This window comes from Rosa rugosa, chromosome 1, assembly GCF_958449725.1.
Source record: "Rosa rugosa chromosome 1, drRosRugo1.1, whole genome shotgun sequence".
In the NCBI taxonomy this organism is placed as follows: domain Eukaryota; kingdom Viridiplantae; phylum Streptophyta; class Magnoliopsida; order Rosales; family Rosaceae; genus Rosa; species Rosa rugosa.
The window spans coordinates 3713366-3736322 of NC_084820.1; the positions used below are offsets into that span (position 1 = coordinate 3713366).

Sequence of the window (22957 nt, forward strand, 5' to 3'; positions counted from 1 at the left end):
TTTTGGGGCTTAAACTAAACCATAAGCTTAAATTTCCAAACTTTGATGGACCCATTTCACCAAACGTAGCATACATGTCCTTGAGTGGTTCGCCAATGTCAAATTTTGCTTGTTTATCAACTAAAAAGCTTCACACTTTCGATGTGATTTGCTTCAAGGAAGGTGCATGCTTTTGTGTTTGAGATTCACTGATGGCTTCGATGGTAAAGTTTTAAGCTTTGAGATGAGTTTTGATGTGGGTTTGGGTTGTTTTTATTCAGCAGTTTCTGGGTTGCTTCTGATTTTGTTCTTTACCTACTGATTGTTGGAATCTGGATTATAATTGCTCTTTTAGGAAACCTGTTTAGAATTTGTTGTTTGTTGGGTTTATTTGAGGTAGCTCTGAACTGAACTGGGGTTGTCCATACTGGTCTTGGATTTTGAATCGGCAAACATGTAGGTGTTGTTTTATATATGATATGCTCCGGTAGTGAGTGTAAAGCATGTTTCTTTTGATGTTATGTATTGAATTTGAGATCTGAAATTGTTATGTTTAAATCTGTTTCTCTTCAGAAAAAAATGCAATGAATGTTTGGTAAGTGTAGGATTGTGAAAACTATTCCTTTGGGTTACAGAATTTGGTGACTAAAGTTCTCATTGATAATTTCTAATTCTGCCCGTGGAACTCTTCCAACGAGGATTCTCATTGCTTCCGCTGAAAAAGTCAAGGGAATTGATTTCCCAGTGACTTCACTCTGCTAACTTAATGTTCTCAACTCTTACTCAAGAGTCAAGATATTGGGATCTCCTTGGAATTTCAGTGAAATAACTATCACTTGGTCTTCCTTAGAATCCTAAATCTGTTTGTTCAAACTTCTGTTACAAATTAATTTTCTATTTATGTCCGAAACACAATGCATTTTTCTTTTTTCCAGTTTGACCGACTACACTGACTTTCAGTGCTATTATGTTTAAGCTCTTCAAAAGCTGAAAAAAAAAAAACTGAAAATGATGAAGATTAATGCATGCCTTTTGGGGAAAATGACCAGTCCAGACTCTTTATTTTCTTTCCCATTTGTACTGAATTATCAATTTGATACCAGCTATTCTTGGGGCATCTAAATTAGCATAATTATCTGCTTCTCAGTTTATCTCTCTCTTCTTGCAGTTAATCCATTAGCTGAGTGGGTGAGCGAGAAATTGATTTACAAATGGAACTCTGTGTCTCTTTGATTCTCTTTCTGATTTCTCTGCCAGCATTTTTGGCCAAAGATGTTGGACATGCTAGCGTTGTAGTTGATGGGACAGTAGCTACTGCACAGGTTGATAACAATTTTGTCTGTGCCACTCTTGATTGGTGGAATCATGAAAAGTGCGACTACAACCACTGTCCTTAGGGATCGGCATCTGTGTTAAATTTGGTAAGCAATCAGAGATACCTGTATTTGGGTCTTCTTCATGTCAAATCGTCGGAAAATGAGTTTAAAGTTTAAACTAATACTGAATCTGGTTTTCTTTTTACCAGAGCTTGTCTCATCCTCTGATTGCCAAGTCAATTCAAGGTTTGTCTATCCGTAAATTTGTATTAATAAGATTGCATCACTTAGACTGTATTGGCTATTTAAAGTAGAGTCAAGTGTCATTGGCTAATATCTACAAACTAAATTTACTCTTCTACACGGTATTTTGATATAGCTTTCAATCAGTTGAGGATCAGAATTGGGGGTTCCTTGCAAGATCAATAATTGTATGGTGTAGGAGATTTGAAATATCCTTGCCATCCTTTCAGAAAGCAGAAGGGTGGATTGTTTGGATTTTCTACAGGATGTTTACCTATGAGTAGATGGGATGAGCTTAACCATTTTTTCAGCAAGATGAGGTAAAATATATTACTTATGAACTTTCTTTATAGAAGCGAAAACATGGAGAAAAGAAAGTTGGACTGTTGCCCTTACATATCCTTTGCTGTTCTGAATTATGTGGTCTAGGCTTACTTGTACTGTGACTTACAATCTGTATCTCACATTTTCAGGCCCCTTGTCACATTTAGCTTGAATGCACTGTCAGGGAGGCACCACAAAGGCGCGGATGTTTGGGTTGGAGATTGGGACTCTAGCAATGCCTATGATTTTATTAATTATACAATTTCGAAGGGCTACCACATAATTATTTAGTTTCTTTATTTTGTTTTTACTCTTATAGTTATTTGATTGTTTTATTATGCTTGATTACAGGTATCAGAAGTGGGAAGGGTTGGTACTGCAGGACTTGGGAAGGTTGTGGAAGTTTTGGACACCTTTGGCAGTAGCATGACAAATTTAAACCCTAGTAGTGGTTTTACCTCTGGGGTGACAACAAAAGGGAACAAAATTTCAATTTTGGCTTTTGAAGTTGCAAACACAATTGTTAAGGGTTCAAATTTAATGCAATCCCTTTCAAAGGATAACATCAAACATTTGAAAGAGGTTGTGCTTCCATCTGAAGGGGTACAGAATTCAATATCGAGAGATATGGATGAACTCCTGAGAACTGCTGCAGCTGACAAGGGGTTGGTAGTGAAACTTTTCCATCTATACTTTTCTGGATGTTTAGAAAAGCTGTATTTGTTATTACCATCAATCTTTAAATAATAACATATGAAGGTTGGAGAATAATTTATGGTTTTATTGTCAAATCCTGGCAGAGAAGAACTTAGTGTCTTTTCGGGAGAAGTTGTGCGTTTCGGATATCATTGTAAAGATCCTCAGTGGCACAATTTGGATTGCTACTTTGAGAAGTAATCCTAACAAATCTTGTTTGTTTTCGTAGTGTATACTCAATTTAATCCATGTCAAATTCTGAGGATCACCTGTGCTATATTTAGATTGGGTTCAGAACTTACACCTCAAAGGCAATTGAAGGAGGATGCAGAAATAGTGATGCAACAATTGATGGCCTTAGTCCAGTATACAGCTGTAAGTTAATGCATGTATAGAGAATGTTGTGTCTCAGTCTCATTTGCGTCCATTAGTGACTTATCTTAGAGTTCATGTAACAACATTCACCATGTTATTCTAGAGATTTATTTTATTTTATTTTCTTTTTTTCTTAGTATATTCTTTCTGTTGAGAAAAATGAATTGGTATACGATTGTCATAGGATTGATTTTACCTCTAGTTTTATAATTATCATTCATCATTCGTATGTTATTTCTTTGTGAAATCTGATTTGTCTGAATATATAACAAGGGGAAGAAGCTGAATGAAATTCATTGGTAATTCATAGATGCAGATGAATCTTTGTAAGTTGGTCTGAATAAAAATTGACTAGTTTCCCCTAGATAAGCAATTATAAAATCCATGTCAAATTGGTTTTTTGTTACACGTCTGTTATCAAATATTCAGTAAATCTGCCTTAAAAGGTTGGTATAAAGCTTGTTGTTACAGTAGTGAATTGTATCATTGTTGAACCGCATCATAATGCTGCATGATTAAATTTAGATTTTTTTACAAAGGATATACTGCTCTGCATTCCTGCAATGCATTGAGTATCGTTTTAGTAGACATTCCTCATTCACTAACTATCAAATCAAATGCAAACTCAAATAGTCAATACTTGTAGATGTTGAATAGAGAGAGTGTGGGCATTTCTTTTGGTTTCCACACTCTAGGATATCCTAATAAACTTAAATTTTCTTCTTCACCTGTAGCAGCTGTCTTTTCATTCTACAAGATCACCTTATGCCCTTGATAATTCCAGTATGAAAGAATGAGTAGCACAAACACTACTAGAATTTTGCTCAACAGATCCATGGGCCATTTCTCATTGTTGTACCATTATCTACTTTGTCAAATTGGGCAAAAGAATTTAGGAAATGGCTTCCTGATCTGAATGTTATAGTGTATGTTGGTACCCGTGCAAGCCGAGAGGTAAACTGAGCTTTCTTGTACATGTCACAAAGTTCATATATGGTTAGCGTTTGATAATATGATTTTACTTGCATTGTTAGTTCAAAAATAGTTAAAGCTCCCAAATTGTACTCATCATATCTAGTTTCTTGTGCCTATTGAATAAATACTTCTATAGCTAGTATGCTGGTCAGCTCTCTGCTTTCAATATGGAACTTTAATTACTCAACAGTGATCTTAAAATGAACTCTCTCTCCTTCAGCCCTCCTTTTATTGAGTGCACTTTTTTGAGTTCCTTTTTTACCATATGGTAGGCTAAAGTGCCTCCTAAGGTACAAGTTTTTGCTTGGGGCTGTTGCTCACAAGAAAGTTATACTTGTGAGGTCAACAGCAAAGCCCTTCTGTTTGACTTTGGCCACTTGAAAGAAAGAGGCAGTTGAGGGTATTGGTAACATTTTCCTTCATTTTCTAGTGGTGTTGAGATTGGATAGAAGTGTCTGCTGCTATGGTACGGTGAATGTGGTTCCCTCAGCTGGGGTATTTGGTGTGGAGTGATTGATCATGTGTTTTAATGTTGCCATTGTGTATGGAGTAACTGTATTTTTATCTTCTGGTGTAGTGACCATGGTCAAATGAGTACTTGCTTTTAATTTTGTTAGGGTCAATACAGTTGCCCTGCATCTCACCATGAATATTCATCTTTGATCGCAAATTTATGTCTTTGGATTCAATGGTGCCAGTCTCTGTCTGTATTACAGCAAATATATTCATGCAATCTGTCTGTGCCTAGTTTTTTTATAGTAACTTGTTCAGCATTGCTGACCTTTGACTCGATTAATCATAATTAAGGACTTAAATATCCCAGAAAGGTATAGTTAAGTTAACCAACAGATTGTGTTATGGATGCTAGGATAGGAATGTCTTGTAAGCTCAATGTCTTTTTGTCTTTCCCTTTCCTTTCCTTTCTTTCCTTCTGTTTTTCTTGTTATAGCTAATTGTTCATTTCATTTTATTTGCAGGTGAAAACAGAAGAACAAATGGGATATAAGTATGGCGAGGCTTGCTTTCGTTTATGTTTCTAGTATTATGTACCATTTAGACTTAAATTTTTGTTTTATTTGGACATGTTATGCATAGAAATACTTGGGATGTTGTTATGTACTTTGAGCATCAATATTAATCAAAATTTATTTACTTACGATATGTATTCTCATTAGATTTCCTAGCAATAGTTACAAATCAGTTTATAACTATAAAAAAGAAGTCATATAAGAACTAATACATCAGTTCTAAAAGAAAAAATTGATGTCCCATTAGCCAGTGGATAACAAAATATTAAGTAAGAAACGATGTAACACAACCCAATGAACATCGACTTATTAAGTAAGAAACGATGTAAAACAACCCAATGGACATTGAGTTATTAAGTAAGAAACGATGTAAAACAACGCAATGGACATCGACATTGTGTAAGAAACGATGTAAAACAAATCAATGGACATCGATTTATTAAATGAAAAACGATGTTTAGTATAAGTATGAACATCGGTGCCAACCTCAAAAACTGATGTTTAATAGAAAAATGGACATCACTTCATAAAAGGAAACGATATTTAATAGAATAATGAACATCGGTCGTGTAATACAAAAGAATGTAGATTCAATCTTAAATAGTGTAATATATGGCAAGTACCCATAAAGCTTATAAACAGCATGCAAACTTAAAAAACACCGATGTGTAAGAGAATATAACACATCGTTTCTAGAATGAGTAACGATGTTAAAATTAATACTAGTGCTGTTGGACCTATATTTCGTTAAGCATTAAATGCATAAATATGAAGGTTTAACAATATCTAAAAACACCAATTTGTGATCATAATAGCAGTTTAACATCGATTCTGGAACATAATCCGATGTTTATTATGATATGGGACATCGGTTTTTAACCGATGTCTATTTTTTTCCGATCTTTTACATCACCCACTAACACATGTGTACAAATTTTTTTTTACATCGGTTTCTGGCCGATGTATATGAGGAAAATTCTAGTAGTGTAGATGAATAATATTAAAGCATTAAGAACATGTGGAAGTTTGATCGATTTAAGCAAATATAACAAGTTAGAACGCTAATCTTATCATGCAAAACTCATTGTTGATTACCTAAGGAACTATAGGTTTTCCACTTAGTAATTAAGACCTATAACGCTAGCAAATCTTAATCTGGAAACAACTATATGCTCATAACTTTGAGTATGCATCCAAAGATTACAAAACATATAAATGGTGGGATTGAAGCACGAAATCAACAAACAAACAATGACAAGATGAAATCGCAATTTTCTGTTTTGAAAAACCTAAAACGTTAAACATGCTTCATAGTATTTGAAAAGTAAACATCAATATTCAAACTTTAATCTTATAAGAATTTGAAACATCCATTGAAACAAAAATAAAATCTGGATTGTTTTATAAGGAAAGATAACCAAAAACATAATAGAGATGGACATGGTTACACTTTTAAGGTCTTCAAGAACGCAAGAAGAAGCTTCAAAGTGGTGGATGCTTGATATGGCTAACAGCAAGGATGTGTTGATGGAGATTGAACTTACTTCATGGCTTTTGAACTTGAAGAATGGATGATGGTCGGAACTTTGAGAGAGAGAAGGGGAGGTATTGCGATTGTGATTCAGGCTTTGAGAAATGATTTTAACGTCACATAAAAATGAAGTAGTTATTCTCTGATTTTAATCCTAAATACCAATCAAGAAACCTTATTCAATAGTTATTCTCTTTTATTTTCTTTTCCTGATTGCACACAAACTAGATTACTTTCCGAATTCCTTCATATATGACGTAATAATTTAGAATCTTCATCAATATTCACGACAACAAGGAGAAGTAATCCAATTAAGATTCCTCTTTGACGTCACAACATTCTTCTAGAGCATTCTTGATTTTCTTGAGTCATCTTGAAGCTACGTGATCTCCTAGCATTCCCAAGTATCTTAGCGTCATCTGGACTCCTTGTGTCAATAGGTTTCCTAGTCCAACTAGGACTCTTCATTTCGTGATGTTCTGGAACCTTCCGAAGCTCTCCTTGTTCAATAGGGACTCTCCATTTTTTTCTCATTTTTGCGCCTCATTTCCTCATTACCTTCATTTCTATCATTTCCAGCTCTCTGGAACTCATTTCTTGCGTTGTAAGTTCAAATGTGTCTAAAAAACATAAAACTAACTTAGAAATGATAATGTTGAGAGAATAACTTAGCAAAATGTGAAGAGAAATACAGTTAAAACGTTGCATATAATACTCCTATCACTCTCATCTCTCTTTCGGTTCTCTAATTCTGTGTTTTGTTCACCAGCACAACAATGATAAGACATCCTTTGTTTCATATGGAGCATCCTTCTCTCGTCAAATTTGATCAGAATTCCAAGCAGTAGATGTGCCATAACCACAATTGCCACACCCCTTTCATCTTGGAGGAAGACTACTGTGGAAAGCTTTACCAAGTGAGTATATGTCTCTATTGTTCTAACTCTTGTTAGTACATTGTAAAGATCGTAGCTTGGTAGTTTTTGCTTATTTTCTTAGAGGTTTCAGATTGATGCCCTCTGGTGTTTTAATGGATGTGTTGGTCCCTTTGTTTCACATATATGCTTTATGTATAGTTTTTTGATGTTTTAAAAAATCGGGTAGAACATATAAGCTAGGTTTAACTATTTCCATAATAAACAGATGGATGTGCGAGCTGATAGTGGACAGTGAGTGAATCTCAATGTAGGAGGGAAGAAATTTTTGACAACCGTTAATACATTGACCGGGGAGCCAAATACCTCTCCTCTCTGGCCCTAAATACATACATAAAGTGACTGAACTAAGTGCAGAGTGAGTAAGCTAAAAACATAGTCGTTGTAAATTTCTGGACTTAAAAGTTTAAAACTAAAATTGTGTTGTGAATCTCTTCAAACCTTCTCAATGGCAGCAGCCAAATGCAAAGAAGAGGTGAGGGTGAGTGGGGCTGGTAATGAAATCGACTGCCCCAGAGCAATACGACGCCATTTTGATTGGAAACGTTGCGTTTTTATAGGCGCCTATAAGGTGTTCGAGAAAAATTTTCAAGTGAACTAAGCGTCATACTCCATTCATCCATTGATTTCTGAGCGTGAATACATGCTGGCAACCAGTAACGTTTTTTTTTTTTACTAAGTGCTAACCATTTTTCGCTTGCTTCACAAGCTACTCGATTTCCTAACTGATTGTAGGCTCACCTAAAACAACTTATACTCTCTCTCTCATTCTCTTTAAACATTTCATAAAGAAGAAGAGAAACTTACTAGGTTGGATTCTTCAAGCTCAAAGATTGAGTCTTTTTAAGTCTTTTGCCCCTAAAGTTTCAACTCTCTCTCTCTCACATTCCCTCTCTAACATGTGTTTGATCACCAATTGCAGAGCTTGGAGTTGCTCAACAATGGCGACGAGACCTACTCGGTTGGCTTATTGCAAATATTCAATCTTTCTAATCCATACATTTTCATCTCTCTCTCACCCTTTCTAATTCTGTTTTTTGTTCACCATTGACAGCATGGGTTCGTCAACAACGATGAGACACCCTTTTTTTGTAATGACACATTCTTCTCTTGTAAAGTTTGATTAGAATGCGAAGTATTGGATGTGCGACAACCCCACTTGCCACACCCCTTTCTTCTTGAAGCAAGACTATTGTGGACAACTTTTCAGGGTGGGAATATGTCTACTGTTCCAACTCTTGGTTGTTGCAACTTATATTCATAAACGTTATTGCTTGATGCTGTTTATCATGCTTGTTTCAAATTCGTTTTCTTAATGCGTTTTCCATGTCAACAATCTTACTCGAGGTTTTGAGAGGATGTGTAGGATTTGATACCGTCTTATTTTTTTGTTGATTCTTGATACATATGGTTGGATTTTTGTTGTGTATTTGATAACAATGGTTTGATGCTTCATAAAATTATAACTGGGTCTTCATGCCTTTTCAATCATGCTTGCCATTTTTATTGGTTTGTTTGTAGGGCGGAGTCTATAGTGGCTTTTGTCTGTTCCAGAATCTATAAGTAGTAGAACTGATGATACGTTTACTTACTTGAAATGAGAATAGAAATGAAGGGAATGATTCCGGTATATCATTTTTCATGCGTTTGATAACATATTAGATATTAAAATGAGTGTGGGTCCCACCTCATTGTCAGAAATCAATTGATTCTTGATTAATAACTTGGAGTTTGATACCTAAGGAGGAATCAAAGCCTCATGAATGTATTATTTTTACCTAAAATATCGTTACGTATTTTCAAGCCTGATTTCTGGTTAGTTGTAGGATAACCTCCTCAACTACAGCAATCATGCTACCCAGTTGATAGCATTTGGCTTCCAATAATAGTTTTGGATATAACATGGGTTCTAATATTGGAACCACTTTGTCTCTCAGCCATCGTAGGATGTTCGGAAAGTCAGCCATCCTAGGATGTTCGGAAAGTATGACCCATCTCTATTTATCAAGACAAACCCATTCTTCTCCTTCAATTTTTGTCGTCCACTAAACATCGCCTTAAGCATGGAACTTGATTCGCGAGTCAATATATGAATGGTGGTTAAAAATTCCTTGCCTCCTACGTTCATATGTATCCAATGCGCACTATCAACTTGTATTGTTCATCATGAAAAGCAAGATATGGTTATACCCTATATGTTTGCTACACAATTTTTCAAAATATCAAAACTTACTGTACAAATATACACAAAGCACTCAAGCACTATATTTTAAAGACGATGCTAACCCTGAATGAATATAGGCCAATATCACACATACTGTGTGGTACCTACAAATGATATGCCTAGATATGCTTGTTCCAGAGTAACCAAATGAATTCCATTTTTGTTGGAATGAAGACCATGCATAAAAACTTTCAATCATTATCATATAAAGTCAACAAAACGAATTCCAAATGAGTTCCAGAGTAACCAAACGAATTCCATTTTCTGGTTGCTCTTCTGTTGAGACGGTCTGTAAAGTTTGGGACTTTGGAGAAGAACGGTTCGAGTCTTTTGAGGTTTTGAGGGTTTTTGTAAATATAAGAGTGTTTCTATTGGGACCTCCAAATTTGCTCGCTTGATCTCATTCTATTATGAATTATTAAATTACATATATAACCTACTATAAAATGACTATTAAGGACAATAATTATACCCAAAAAATGAAAAAATATTATATTGATTTTCTTTACACTTTCCAATTCAATAATATTAGATTGCATTCTTTATTATTTTTCTTATCTATTTTTATTTTCTATTATCACTACATACTCACCCCGGTGACAATGCAAACCCCATAGCCGGCTACATCAAACTCTCTTTCCCGGCGACTCCTTCAATGTCGTCGTCGTCTCTCCCCTTCGGGTTTCAAAACCAGTTTATGAACCGGAGCTTCCAACCGGCGGTGGATAGGGCGGCACGTAGAGGAGGAGGACAAGGTCGCACAATCAAATCCGCTTTTGAGGAGGCTCTGGGCTTGAGCTCCATGAGGACGTCAGCGATCGGTGCTCGTCGCCGCAATCAGATCCGGCCATCCCTCCTCTCACTCTCACCTCTCTCTCTCTCTCTCTTCTCTATCTCTCTCTCACCTCGATCTCTCTCATCTCTCTCTCTCTGTGTCACCGCCGTCGTCGCCGACATTCAAGTTTGGTTTTCTGACGACAAGGTGTTCACCATGCACCAGGCTGTGAAATCAAAGTGTGGGAGATAATCTCGGGTAAACGGCGCAGACTTCTAACGTCATAGACATCATTCAAGACCCCGGCCTCGTCGGAAGACTACTTCCGGTCCCGGGTCTGCAACCGAAAAGAAGGGAGAAGTGGACGTGGGTGCCCATATCATTTTTTGGGTGCCCAAATCATTTTTTTTAGACTATGGGCAGAAGGCCGAGAAGGCGAGAAGGAAAGAAAAAAAAACTTATTATCGCGTAATAAAGGTCTATTGGGGGGCAATAGAGGCTTATTGGGGGGGGGGCAATAAAGGTTTATTTGGAGGCAATAAACATTTCCGACGACCTATGAGATATTTAACAATCTCTTTAGGGACATCCGGTGAGGTTTTCAAGAAGTCTGATGGGTGTAGGGATGGCAATGGGGCGGATTGGGGATGGGGATTACAATATCATCCCCATCCTCGCCCCAATCTCCAATAAAAATATATTGGGGATTCCCTGTCCCCATCCCCACTAGGGACTAAGCCTCCAAACCTGCCCCAAATCCCCAATAAGAATTTAATAAATAAAATATTTTTTTTTTCTCATATTGTCTTTTTTAAAATCAAAATCTACTAAAATTAAAACATGATTAAATTCATAAATCATAATTCAGTGAGTGCAAAAGTCAAAACACCATTAAAGTAATAGTAAATGTATATATTTGTGTTTTATATTATAAAAAATAAATTAATATATATATATATAAATTAAAATATATATAAATTGAATATATGTATATATTATTGGGGCTGGTTTGGGGATGGGGATCACAATACCATCCCCGCCCATCCACAATCTTAAAGATTGGGGATCCCCATCTCCATTCCTCATTTGTCCCCGAATTCTTCCCCCATTAGGGCCGGGTATCCAATGAAGCTCTGCTCCGCTGGGGATTTTTACCATCCCTAGATGGGTGGCGGCCGGGATAGGAATCCGGCGACCGGTGACCGGACTCCGGCGAAGTCTCCTATGGCTTCTCTCTCTCTCTCTCGCTCTCTCTATGTAACAAAGAGGTGAGGGTAAAATAATCTAAAAAAAAAAAAACTTAATTGGGTATTAGGGAAGACCTCATTAGGGTCTTTATGGGTAAGGGGGAATTAAAAAAACTTAATGGGGTAAGTGGGAAAAAAATCCCTAGAATTAGGGTAAATTGACAAAAACCCTAAAAAAAACTAAATGAATATTTAAATAATTAATCATGAGGTAAAAGAAACCACATAATAATTCATGTTATTTTCTTGTTGATTATAAATTAATTTTTAAAAATCAATACCTTGTGTTTGATTTTTTTTTTATTGAAAAAGAGATTTCTGTTGTCTGATTAAGGAATGGATATGTAAGATTTATAGAGTAATTAAATAATGGAAATGACTAAGTTTTTTATTTTAAAGATAATAGTTTGTTTGCAAATTATATGAGTGAGGTTATTTGAGGAACTTTAGTGAGGCTTAATGAGTAAATTTAGTATATGAAAATTTGATAGGAGGTGTAAAAAGCATAGGAGGTCAAGTGAGTAAATTTGGATGTTCCAATGAAGCCCTAATTGCTTGGAATGCAATCAAATATGTCAACGAGGGGTGACAAAAAGCAATACCATGAGCACGTTTATATGAAAAACGCCGCAAAGGGGCACCTGTCCACAGTGTGTTCCATAAGCCTAGTTGTCCGCAATGGGGCATATATTTATTTAGTTACCTCCAATATTACACACACAAACAAAAGAAAACCATGTTCATTTGATTTTACTTATAATGCATATGTCTAGTTTTATTTTATTTAATTTTTTTTTTATAAGAAATGCTAGCTTCCAATCCCGTCTTTCATGCCCGCACAAAGCATGTTGAGGTCGGTTACCATTATGTTCGTGAAAAAGTTGTCAATAAGGAACTTCCAAGTCTTGTTTGTTTCTACGACAGATCATGTAGCCAACATCTTTACAAAAGGTCTGTCATCATCCAGGTTTAATTTTTTTTTGTCTACAAGCTTGATGTCCTTCTTAGACCACCCAGCTTGCGGGGGAGTGATAAACCAATCATTAATTGATCAAACATGACTTATCTTCTGTTATCTAATATACTCACTATTGTAATTATCTTCTCTTCTACTAGACGTACAAGTAGATAGGTTTCTGTTTACTAGTCTTTATCTTTCCTATCAGTCTCACACTCCTAATACAATTGTACTTGTAAGTTATTGATCAATATTTAAGCAATCGTCAGCCACAATTCATAGTGTGCTTGACAACACTTCAGTTCAAATCCTTTAATGTCATCATAATGATGGGAGCATGAAGTGGGTGATAACAATGAAGACTTTCTGACCTCCTATGTGGACAACATCACCGGCTTCTGCTATACCCAATTCATAAGGCAAAATGGTCAGCTTTGAACAACCAATTCGTGTAGTAGACTCTTGATTTCATCCAAGGTGATGCAGGAGCTATATGTGATGATGAACCAAGGACCAAGAGGATCCCACAGACACCAGATTATCTCAAGAACTATGTCTGGTCCAAAAGATGATTCCTTATTTTATTACTTCTGCTTTGATTATTTACTAAACAAATTTGGGAGGTTTTAACATATCTCTATTAATAAAGCGAGCAGCCGTTTACTGTTCATCTTGGGGAAACTTTCGAACTTCCAATTTTGCCCCTGTATGTAACCATGATTTATAGAGAGACAGAAAGGAGACAGGTGGAGATTTGCCCCTGTTTATTCTCAGCCAGACAGAGAGTGAGGGAGAGAAGAAAGAAGAGAAGCAACCAGAATCCAAAACCGCCAGCACCAAACACCAATCGGCAAGCTTTTCAGCTCAAAATTAAACAAAGAATCCAAAACAAACCCAGACCAGTGCGTGCGTAATTGAGCTCATTTGGTCAAATCGGAATATCTGATTGAGCATCCATTTCATCAAATCGGAGGATCCGATTGAGCAATCAGATAACTTTGATATATTGAGGTAAGCTTCTTATTTGGTCGATTGGTTTGACATTTTGGTTTTGAATTTTGGGTGCGATTGATTGGATTTTGTATTTCATTGCATGCAATTTTTGGGTAGTGCGTATGACTGCGGTTTTGTGGGTGATAGAGATTTTGTTTGTGTTCTCTCACTTGAAATCAAACTCATAGTGCAAGTCTGCTAGGTTTTCCTTCACGTCTGCTTATTATTATTATATAGTTGAAAAGTACAAAAGGATTACGTAAATGGAAGGAAGAAGACACAAAGAACAAAGGAAGAAGATTTGTAATAGGTTTTGTTTATGCAATTTGATGAGTTTAAGGGATAGATTTTTTTTTTTTTTGGTTGCATGCGATTTTGTAATATTTGTTCTTAGTTTTTGGTGGACAAAGAAAATGATTGATCATGGGGAATAGTATGATCGCTTTCAAAGTGAAGGGTTTGCTCTGACTTGATTTGGGTTTGCCCTGTTTTCTTATTTTGACTCAATTTGTGGTTCTAATTTGAACAGTTCACTCTTCACAATATAATACTAGACTGTGTGAAAGAGAGGCAGAGAGGGGGAGATAGAGTTGCAGCATGCCTGTAGATAAGAGAAGAGAGAGGGAGATAGAGTCCTCTTATTTGAAATCGAGCAGAGGAAGCTATTAAGCTAATTATATTATGAAATAGTGGGAATTGCAGAAAGGTCAGAGAAGAAACAAATGGTAAGGAAAAAGGTTATGCCTAAGCACTAGCTGATCCTTATGGTGGTGGTAGAAACCGGCGATCTGGGGGAGGCCGTTTTGGTGGCCGTGACTTCAGAAGGGAGAATTTTTTAACACGGGTTCAGATTTCTATGGAGGGGGAAATAATGGCGGGGGATATTGGGTCATTGTTTGATGTCTATACTCTATGGAAACGATAAATAAGAATTTGCGGCTTTGGTCAATATTGGGTAGTTATAGCAACTCCAACAGCTTTCCCATATTTTGATTTTTCTCTACTTTAGAGAAAAATGAGCCTTTTTTGCTCTAACAGATTCCATATAAGAGCAACTCCAACAGGTTCCCTATAATTTCTGTACAATAGGGAAGCAAAAGTCAAAGCTTTAGCATCTTTTTCTTCTCCAACGTCAACAGATTCTCTATTTTACAGCAATCTCTAAAATCTCCATATTCTTCCTTAAATTTTAGAGATTGCTGTAAATATAGGGAATTTGGTTTTCTCTTTTCTCACTTTCTCTAAAATAGGGATAATTATAGGGAATCTGTTGAAGCAAAAGAGGCTGATTTTTCCCTAAAGTAGAGAAAAATCAAAATATGGGGAAGCTGTTGGAGTTGCTCTAATTATCCCTATTTTAGGGAAAATGAGGAAAGAGAAAACCAAATTCCCTATATTTACAGCAATCTCTAAAAATTTAAGGAAGAATATGGAGATTTTAGAGATTGCTGTAAAATAGGGAATCTGTTGGAGTTGGAGAAGAAAAAGATGTTAATGTAAAAGTAAATTGAGAATTGGAATTGGTCTACTCATTTCATTTCATAGCCCATTTATATAGGGAGAGAATTACAACGGAAGTATCAATTACAATGATGACATTAACTACTGATTGGTCCTTGATCCATGCTGATTGATGGTGATTGCTAATTACTTGATTCCCTCTCCGTCAATCACTTTGACGAAGGCACATAATGTGTTTTTCCTTTAATAGCTAAAACTTTGACTTTTGCTTCCCTATTATACAAAAATTATAGGGAATCTGTTGGAGTTGGAGAAGAAAAATATGCTAAAGCTTTGAATTTTGCTTCTCTAAACCCTAAACCCTAAAGAAAAATTATATTAGTTTATAATTGGATACGGAAGCATGATCCACCAGGCAATAAAGGAAATGTATGAGGAAAAAGTGATGAAATTTAAAAAAAAAAAAAAAAAAAAAAATATTGGGCAGATTAGGAAAGAAATTCCAATTGCGGTGATGGCGACTCTACTCTCACTGGTTCGGTTTGGAGGGATGGAGGGCGGTGGGTTGGGCCTTTGGGTTACCGCCCACTTCTCTCTCTCTATGGCTTGGGCTTGGTTTGGGCTGAGTCTTTTGAGGGTTTGTCATATGCTAGTATGTTTTAAAAGGAAGCAAGTCTAGGTTTTCTTCTCTATTTAAAGCATTGTATTGACTCATTTTGGGGTCTTTTGATCAGACATAATAATATATGATATTGGCAGCCGCCAGCGCATTGCTATCTTCTTCTCCAGTTGTCTAGTTTGTGTGAGCCCAGAGGCCTTTGAGTTGTTGTGGATCGCTGATCCGCACCACAAGAACATAAGAAAAACTCCTGGACGCCAACATAAACAAGCGAATTTAGATTATAAATCATCAAGCAAAAACAATATCTAGTTAAGAAATTAAACAAGATTTGCCAATTCTTTGGATTATAAGTCACCGGCCAGGAATTCAGGAAATGTGGTTCATATGAGAGATAGTACTCTTCCTAATAAAAAGGCATCCCTACGTACTACGGGTGGCAAATCGATCACCATGATCCTGAATTCCTGATGGATAGTTAGCTAGCTAGTTCCTTTTCGGTCTGATCTCAATCCCTTGAACAATGAGACCACCCTTACCCATACCAGTCTCAATCTCACAACAAATCATCTCCAACTCCCCATCTTCATCCCCTTGACAGTGGTACTCACCCAGCTCCATCTCCAGCCACCCATCCGCCCTCCTTTCATTTGGAAATTTAGCTTCACCAGTTCCTTGCAAACTGTGCTTGTATTTCCCTTTGGGGCCCAGAAACGCAGTGTGCTTAATGCCTGCAGTTATTTCCTTCAAACCAGGGCATTCATAATCAAACCCATAAGCTCTTGCACCAACCGTGACCACGACAGGCTCACAGGCCCAGCCTCGTTCAGTGCTTTCAGTTAACTTGTACACCAGATAAGCTTTATACGTCGTGGATGGGGACAGCATGCTCGTTTCAATTCTCCCACGGATTTCAAGCCAACATACTATACGAAGCTCGGCCACCTCCTTAAACCTGGACTGAGTCAGAGATTTCCATCTCCAATATCGACGAGTATCACCCCAAGCAATCCGAAGGCGCTTTGCAGCTATCATATAGCACTTCTTCCCACTCCATTTGTCTAGTGAAAAGCTCGTGTAGCCCTCGTCAATGAGGATGGGGGTGTCGCACAGAGCCATGTAGAGCTCCTTCTTGGATTTTGGAGGGAAAGACGAAAGTGATGAATTGGACTGAGAAAGGATCTCGTGTGTCTCACGCGGAATGAACTTCTCCCAAACGGCGTCGGATTCAGCCGCCGACCTGATAGCCTTAGAAAGCGAGGAGAGCCTGCATGCATCTGGAGGACTTGTCAACGAGATTACGTGGGCTATGCATCCTTCCGGCAAAGCTTGCAAGTCCAGCAGCGGCTGCTGCTGCATCTCCGTCGCAGGTGATTCCTCCTCCTTCTCTGAATTCTTCTTCACCTTCTCCGTCACTCTGTTTCTCTTCTTCTTCATTGTTACGCACACGTCAAGCCTATGCTTAATTATGAGCCTTATGCCGATGTACAAGGCAATGCCGATGCCAATGCCGCCTTTCTTCTTCGCCATCGCTGGCTCTGGCTAAGTTAAATCTCTTTTTGGGGGCCATATGATATATTCACTATTGCCTTTGGGTTTTGGTTTTCAACTTAAAAGCCTTGACTCCTAATTACAAAAGGATTCCAACTCTTGTTCGGTATAGTATTAGTAACTGGGCTCAGATAATGTTTGGCACCCCTACAGCTTCATTGTGGGCTCCATTAGCTCTCTAATTTTCTTGTATAAAATCTCAAAATTGGATTTTACTTTTGTTAATTAACGAACTGATGCTACAAGAAAAACCTAAAGAGTATATATCAGTATGAAAAGCCACACAAAGCCTTTGAGAAAAACTTGAACAAATACCTTACTGTTTTTACAAGCCAATAAACTCAGAAAGAAGCATTAAACCAATGCACTAGTCAAATTTCACTCGGACTTCACCTAGTCATATTTCACACTCCGACTTCACTATCCTCAGTTGGAAGGAAGAGAACTATACATAGAAATACTAACAAGTAGTATCCTAGCAACCAAGTATCTGCCTTTCTCTATGTCTATCTGCCCTCTCTCTCCTTGTCCTTATATATATTGATCAACTCTTCCATGTTCCTTAAATCAATGGCGAGCTGTTGGACTTCTTAGACCACTCAACTTCTCGAGCTTTTCTAAATAGGAAAACCTCTTCGTGCTTACAGCAAGTGGTGGTTTGCTCATAATCTTGTCACTGTCTTCTTTATAATAGCTCTCCTTGTTATTCTTATCCACATCGGTCTCCTCTAGTTGATTCCATCCCATGAACTCAAACAATGTCTTTGAACTCGGTGTCCCTGTACAACTCAACCTGTCAGGATCTTCTGAGGCATATGAATCCACTGAAAGCCTCCTGTTTGATTTCTCCGTTCGCGTCTTTTTATCAGCATAAAGGACATCATCTATCATCGACCTGACATTGAAAGCCAAGCTTTCTATTACCCTTGAATAGCTCTCCAGGATAGCATACCCTACATCCTGTGTATAAATACAATAAGCTTGTATGGTTATTACTTAATTATTTACTTCATCCTATGAATATGTATATGATAAGGGAACATATTTTCTTTGCTTACCTTATTGTATTGAATTTTACTTATGTCAAGTGCAGATTGGGGAATTCCTGGGAACTTCTGTTTGATTAGGAGTAAGACGGTCTCTACTCTCTCTTCAAATCGTTCCCTCTTCTCGAAACTCACCCCAGAACTCCATGAAGACTTTCCATCCTTGAGGTTCATCTTCCTCTTCCAAATCACAATGGAGGCCTCGATCCTGTCTTTCAGGTCTACCACTTTGTGCTCTGAGGACAAGTCCATGCTCGTTAGGAATTCTAGAGGGTCAAAGTGCTCCTCTGTTATGCTCTTGTAGATTGTATCACCCAAGCTAGCTCTACCATTCTATAAAAATTTAAGAAAGACAAAGTTAATTGGTTAGCGAAGCTCAAGTTTGATCAATTTATGGTGATTGAGGTTTAAGAGTAGAATCTTATATATACCTTGGGAAGGGATTCAATATAGTTCTCAGGTACATCCATTTCTGATAGTACTTGAGCATTGATTGCCATTGCTGCTTTTAGTACTTGGTTGACAGAATCCTTCTGAAACTGCAGCCATTTTCGACACTCATCCGATAAACCTTCTGATGGGACTTTGACAGTTGGTAACCACCATTTTTCATCATTTCTCTCTGGTTTGCTACCTTTCTCATCATCTTGGGCATCTCTTTTCACATACCAGAACTCACTTGGGTTTGCAAAACTCTCCAGGTGGCCCTGTTTATCCACATATAGCCGATCGTTAGAAAAAGGTATACAATTCAATTTTCACATGAAACAAGGAGAAGGAAGGTGTACTTACAAGGAGCATGGCGTCGAGCTTGCGTAGGGCAGGAATGTTAATGTGCAGATCCTTCCTTTGTTGAGTCATCATTATCTATAATTATCCGATAAAAAAGAAGATTAGCAAGAGTAATGATTTGAAACTTTGAATTATATATATTAAAATAGACAGATCTATATGAACCTCCATGTTTGTTCCATTTTGTTGTGAAGGGACAAATTCCACAATGTGATCAGTCACGGACAGAAGCCAGCCAATCTCTTTCACCCATCTTGCTTTCCTATCAGGAGACATGGGCTCTAGTTTTCTTGTTTCTCCAAAAACGGATGCTGCATTGTCATAGACAGAAAGACAAGAAACAATAAGAACATAACCCAGAGATTTCCTGAGCATTATCTGTAAAGAAGAAATTAAAACTAGGAATATTGAATGCTAAATAAATATATACCTGCTAGATTTGTTATGGCATTTGATAAAGCCAAGGCTGAAGAGACACCCTTTCCACCACCTGACATGTCTTCACCCAAAAGCAGCTTCGAAAACCTTTCCTTCATCAATTCCATATCTGAGAATCAAATACAAACAAGTTAGTCTCACACAAATGCTTAAAGATGCTATCTTCATCTCCCTTAACAATATCACATGCATAGCTAGCTTGTCAAGTTGTCTTATTCTCACGACCTGAAGGCAACCATTTAGGACTTGGTATCTTTTCGGCTTCAAGTGATTTAGTTTGGTGCTTGATCTCCAATGGGGGCTCTTCTGCAGCAGGACTTAATAATTGTTCATCCTCATTCACATCGTGGTCGAAGATCAAACCCGGTAGATTTCTCCCAGCTTGGAACTCGAACATCCGTTTCAATTGGAAAGATTTCGTCTTCTGCATTGTTTTTTGAGTAGCAAAAGCTCGGACCATTTTGAATCAGAAACAGGGAAAGAAACACAAAAGCTAATGAAATACTTGATTAAATCCTCTTTCTTGGGATACAAACAACAAGAATATCAATGTGTTGTTGTGTGGGAGAAAGCAGGAGAAAGTGAGAGAGATAGAGTAGTCCTTCTCCCAATCGAAGAAAGAGAGATGGGAAATGAAAATGTTTTCTTTTGGGGTTAAATTTAGAGTGTTGGATGATGAATAAAGAGAGTTAATTAGCAACAGTGCAGATGAGGGCAGTTTGATTTTCTGTTTGTATAGCTATCGAACGTGGGGTGCATATGTTTGAGAGAAGTAGAAAAAGTCGTGAATTCTGAACAAACTAAACCACTCTAATTCAGGCAGCAACTTATTGAGGGTTTTAGTTTATGGTTTCTTGAAAGTTGAAACGAATGGCCGAACTTATTGTTCTTATGTAAAATTTAATGGTGGTCACTTTTCTAATCTCTCAATCTCCGCGTTTTTATTTTTACCGTCAATGGCGGGTAGCCGGTGGTTCTCTATCTTTATTTTTGACATACAAGGGACATAGGCCAATGATAAACGAATAAACTCGTTGACTCGTTTTGCTAATCATAGTATGTTCACTTATAAGACCGTGTGAATATGCGTCTAAATCAATGATAATAATAATTTTAAACATTAGTATCTTGACACACTCATGAGATACTTTATGATATTATGCATAGAAATGAAGATAACGATCTAATCAAAGAGATATGCATAAGATGTGATGAAGACTTGAAGCACAAAACAAATCATCTAAACTCTTTCAAAAAATGTATCAATAACGTACATACCTCGAAAATTCAAATACTCGAGAACCCATAATACTTACGATTCACCATTGAAGAAGGTATCGAACGAATTCTAGACCAAAACTCTCTTTCCTTCTTTCCAAAAAAGGTGGAAATCCGGCTTATGTGGCTAGTGCCCAAAACTCGAGAACCCTAACAACAACCGATCGAACCAAGAAATGCTACTTGCTAAGACTCGATTCATACACTGTTGTACGTTTTCTTTTCCATTTCATTTTTACACCTTGTTTCATCGCTAGCTTCTTATTCATTGATACATTGTCTACATTTCACTGCATAATTGTGTTCATTGTATCCATTTCTAGCCTTGATCATCTCCATTATGCCTTGATTATCTCCATCAACATTTACCCTCCTCGGTAATTACATGACTTAATCTTATCCTTCAGCCTCAATCATATCTTTATTTTCATTAACCAGATTGTCTTACCTTTTCTTAATATTTCCTTTTCAAACCTAATCATTCAAGCCAAATTATTATTTTCCAATCCATTTGAATTCAACAGCTTGCAAATTGTGAGAGAGTTGCTGCCCACTTCTTTCATCTAGAAATATAGAGACGACGTGATGCTCACTATCTTTTTTTTTTTTTTTTTTTGCATTTTCATTTGAAAAATAGCTTCACCAAATTAATTAGACAACTGTCGCCAGCCACAAATAAAAGTCAATATACAGTTGTCCCAAAATCAACCAACCACCCGGACCAAAAAAACTTCAAACTGTATCTATTGGGTAGCTGAAGTCAAGCCCAATTACAAACCTAGGGCCCAATTCACTCTCATCTAGGCGCAAAGCTTCAAAGAACTAAGCTAAACCCAGGTTTTGTCCACTGGCCCAAAAGAATGAGAAAGATTATGGACATAACTCGAAATTAGAATATAAATGTATGTGAATTAACATTTTTAAACCAAAATTACAAGGTCACCGATTCAAAGTCCTAATTTTTTTTTTTTTGAAATAGATGTTCAAACTCCTAATTTATGTGTTAGTCATTTTTGTAAACAGCTCATGCTCACCTTTATGCTACTTAGAATTTTCTTCATTGTAACAAAATTTGCTCATTCTATCGCTATACACACACATTTAGTGGTGAAGATTTTACTATTCATAAAAATGAGACGTTTTCACAGCTTTTACTTTTTCTTCACAAAACTCAAATTTTAACTTCTTATGGAAACCCTTTAAAATAATTTTATTAGAGGTATTTAGTAACTGTATATTTGTAAAGTAAATTTTGTTGTAACTAGAGTACTAGACTAGGAAATTCAAATTCTTTCCCTTCACCAAGATTTGAGGGTCCAATAACAGTATGACAGGGTCTCTTAATTATAAATGCAAAAACCTCATTAATTTTGTACTTTGCTGGCCAGTGAATTTAACCAATAATACCCATTTCAAAAAAAAAAAAACAACTGTCCTGGCTAGTAATTAATGCCCAGATCATTGTGTTTATTGACTTAACTAACAAATCTGAGTGGTAGTTAAAATTCAAATTTCAAAACCATGAGCATATGGTATGGACCAAACATTATTTGAGTATCAGCCAAAAGGGGTAATGGAATTGGTGAAGATTTTTAACCTCATTTATGACAAACAGTGTACACTGCTACTTACCCCATCAATTACCATGCAAGAGTCCTATGACTTCATTCAAATTTCTCATTTAGGTAGGTTTAACTACTTTATGCCTTTATGGTGCCACATACTTACCCATGCAACCCTTCAGGGGAATGATAATTTTCTTTTGATGTTGATAATGATAGTAACATAAATGAATCTCTAAATTTCTATTAGATTATTCTACTCGGCTCGTTTTGAGTTTTATAAATTTAGTGATTAAATAATGAAAATATGTTTCACGTTATGCGATATTGAGTATATATATGAATGTTATATTTATTTAATAATCCACTGAAAGAGATACAAATCCTACACTTTTACTCTTTTCAATGTGTTTAGAGTTTTAGAATATAAAAAAAAAAAAAAAAAAAAAAAAAAAAAAAATCGGCAGTAAAGATTTTAAAACAACAAGAGGACCGAGTAAAGAAATAAAATCTCTGGATATCTCAATAACCTTCACATGGAATGACATGCAATGGTATTAATTTGATGCCTTGATTGCTTTCTATTAGTTTTGAATTCGAATAACTCCGCG

The 22957-nt window shown here is 36.6% G+C and overlaps 3 protein-coding genes across 3 annotated transcripts; 1 reads left to right on the forward strand and 2 right to left on the reverse strand.

Annotated features, from left to right (window-relative positions):
- The first annotated feature begins 1190 nt into the window (after positions 1 to 1190).
- Positions 1191 to 2909, forward strand: LOC133728222 (protein PSK SIMULATOR 1-like). The gene is made up of 6 exons (XM_062155649.1): positions 1191 to 1301; positions 1505 to 1541; positions 1738 to 1858; positions 2012 to 2075; positions 2214 to 2527; positions 2663 to 2909. Exons 1-6 carry the CDS (start codon positions 1191 to 1193, stop codon positions 2757 to 2759), a joined length of 744 nt encoding a protein of 247 aa, XP_062011633.1. The 3' UTR covers positions 2760 to 2909.
- Positions 2910 to 16165: 13256 nt separating this feature from the next.
- Positions 16166 to 17303, reverse strand: LOC133728296 (putative F-box protein PP2-B12). Its single transcript, XM_062155729.1, has one exon. The coding sequence runs from the start codon at positions 17207 to 17209 to the stop codon at positions 16166 to 16168; it is 1044 nt and encodes a 347-aa protein (XP_062011713.1). The 5' UTR covers positions 17210 to 17303.
- Positions 17304 to 17521: 218 nt separating this feature from the next.
- On the reverse strand, positions 17522 to 20326 carry LOC133711150 (rop guanine nucleotide exchange factor 9-like). Its single transcript, XM_062137318.1, has 7 exons — positions 19732 to 20326; positions 19499 to 19615; positions 19234 to 19379; positions 19069 to 19143; positions 18708 to 18983; positions 18289 to 18609; positions 17522 to 18190 (listed from the first exon to the last, which is right to left on the reverse strand). Exons 1-7 carry the CDS (start codon positions 19964 to 19966, stop codon positions 17798 to 17800), a joined length of 1563 nt encoding a protein of 520 aa, XP_061993302.1. The 5' UTR covers positions 19967 to 20326; the 3' UTR covers positions 17522 to 17797.
- Positions 20327 to 22957: the final 2631 nt, after the last annotated feature.

What these genes read in the sequence shown, in the direction of transcription:
- LOC133728222 (XM_062155649.1), top strand. Translation starts at nt 1,191, where the DNA reads ATGGAACTCTGTGTCTCTTTGATTCTCTTTCTGATTTCTCTGCCAGCA. An exon ending in GGACAGTAGCTACTGCACAG is followed by an intron (nt 1,302 to 1,504) that starts GTTGATAACAAT and finishes TCTTTTTACCAG; the next exon opens with AGCTTGTCTCATCCTCTGAT. An exon ending in GATTGCCAAGTCAATTCAAG is followed by an intron (nt 1,542 to 1,737) that starts GTTTGTCTATCC and finishes TGTATGGTGTAG; the next exon opens with GAGATTTGAAATATCCTTGC.
- LOC133728296 (XM_062155729.1), bottom strand. Translation starts at nt 17,209, where the DNA reads ATGGCGAAGAAGAAAGGCGGCATTGGCATCGGCATTGCCTTGTACATC.
- LOC133711150 (XM_062137318.1), bottom strand. Translation starts at nt 19,966, where the DNA reads ATGGTCCGAGCTTTTGCTACTCAAAAAACAATGCAGAAGACGAAATCT. An exon ending in TGCCATAACAAATCTAGCAG is followed by an intron (nt 19,380 to 19,498) that starts GTATATATTTAT and finishes ATGACAATGCAG; the next exon opens with CATCCGTTTTTGGAGAAACA. An exon ending in AAAATGGAACAAACATGGAG is followed by an intron (nt 19,144 to 19,233) that starts GTTCATATAGAT and finishes GGATAATTATAG; the next exon opens with ATAATGATGACTCAACAAAG.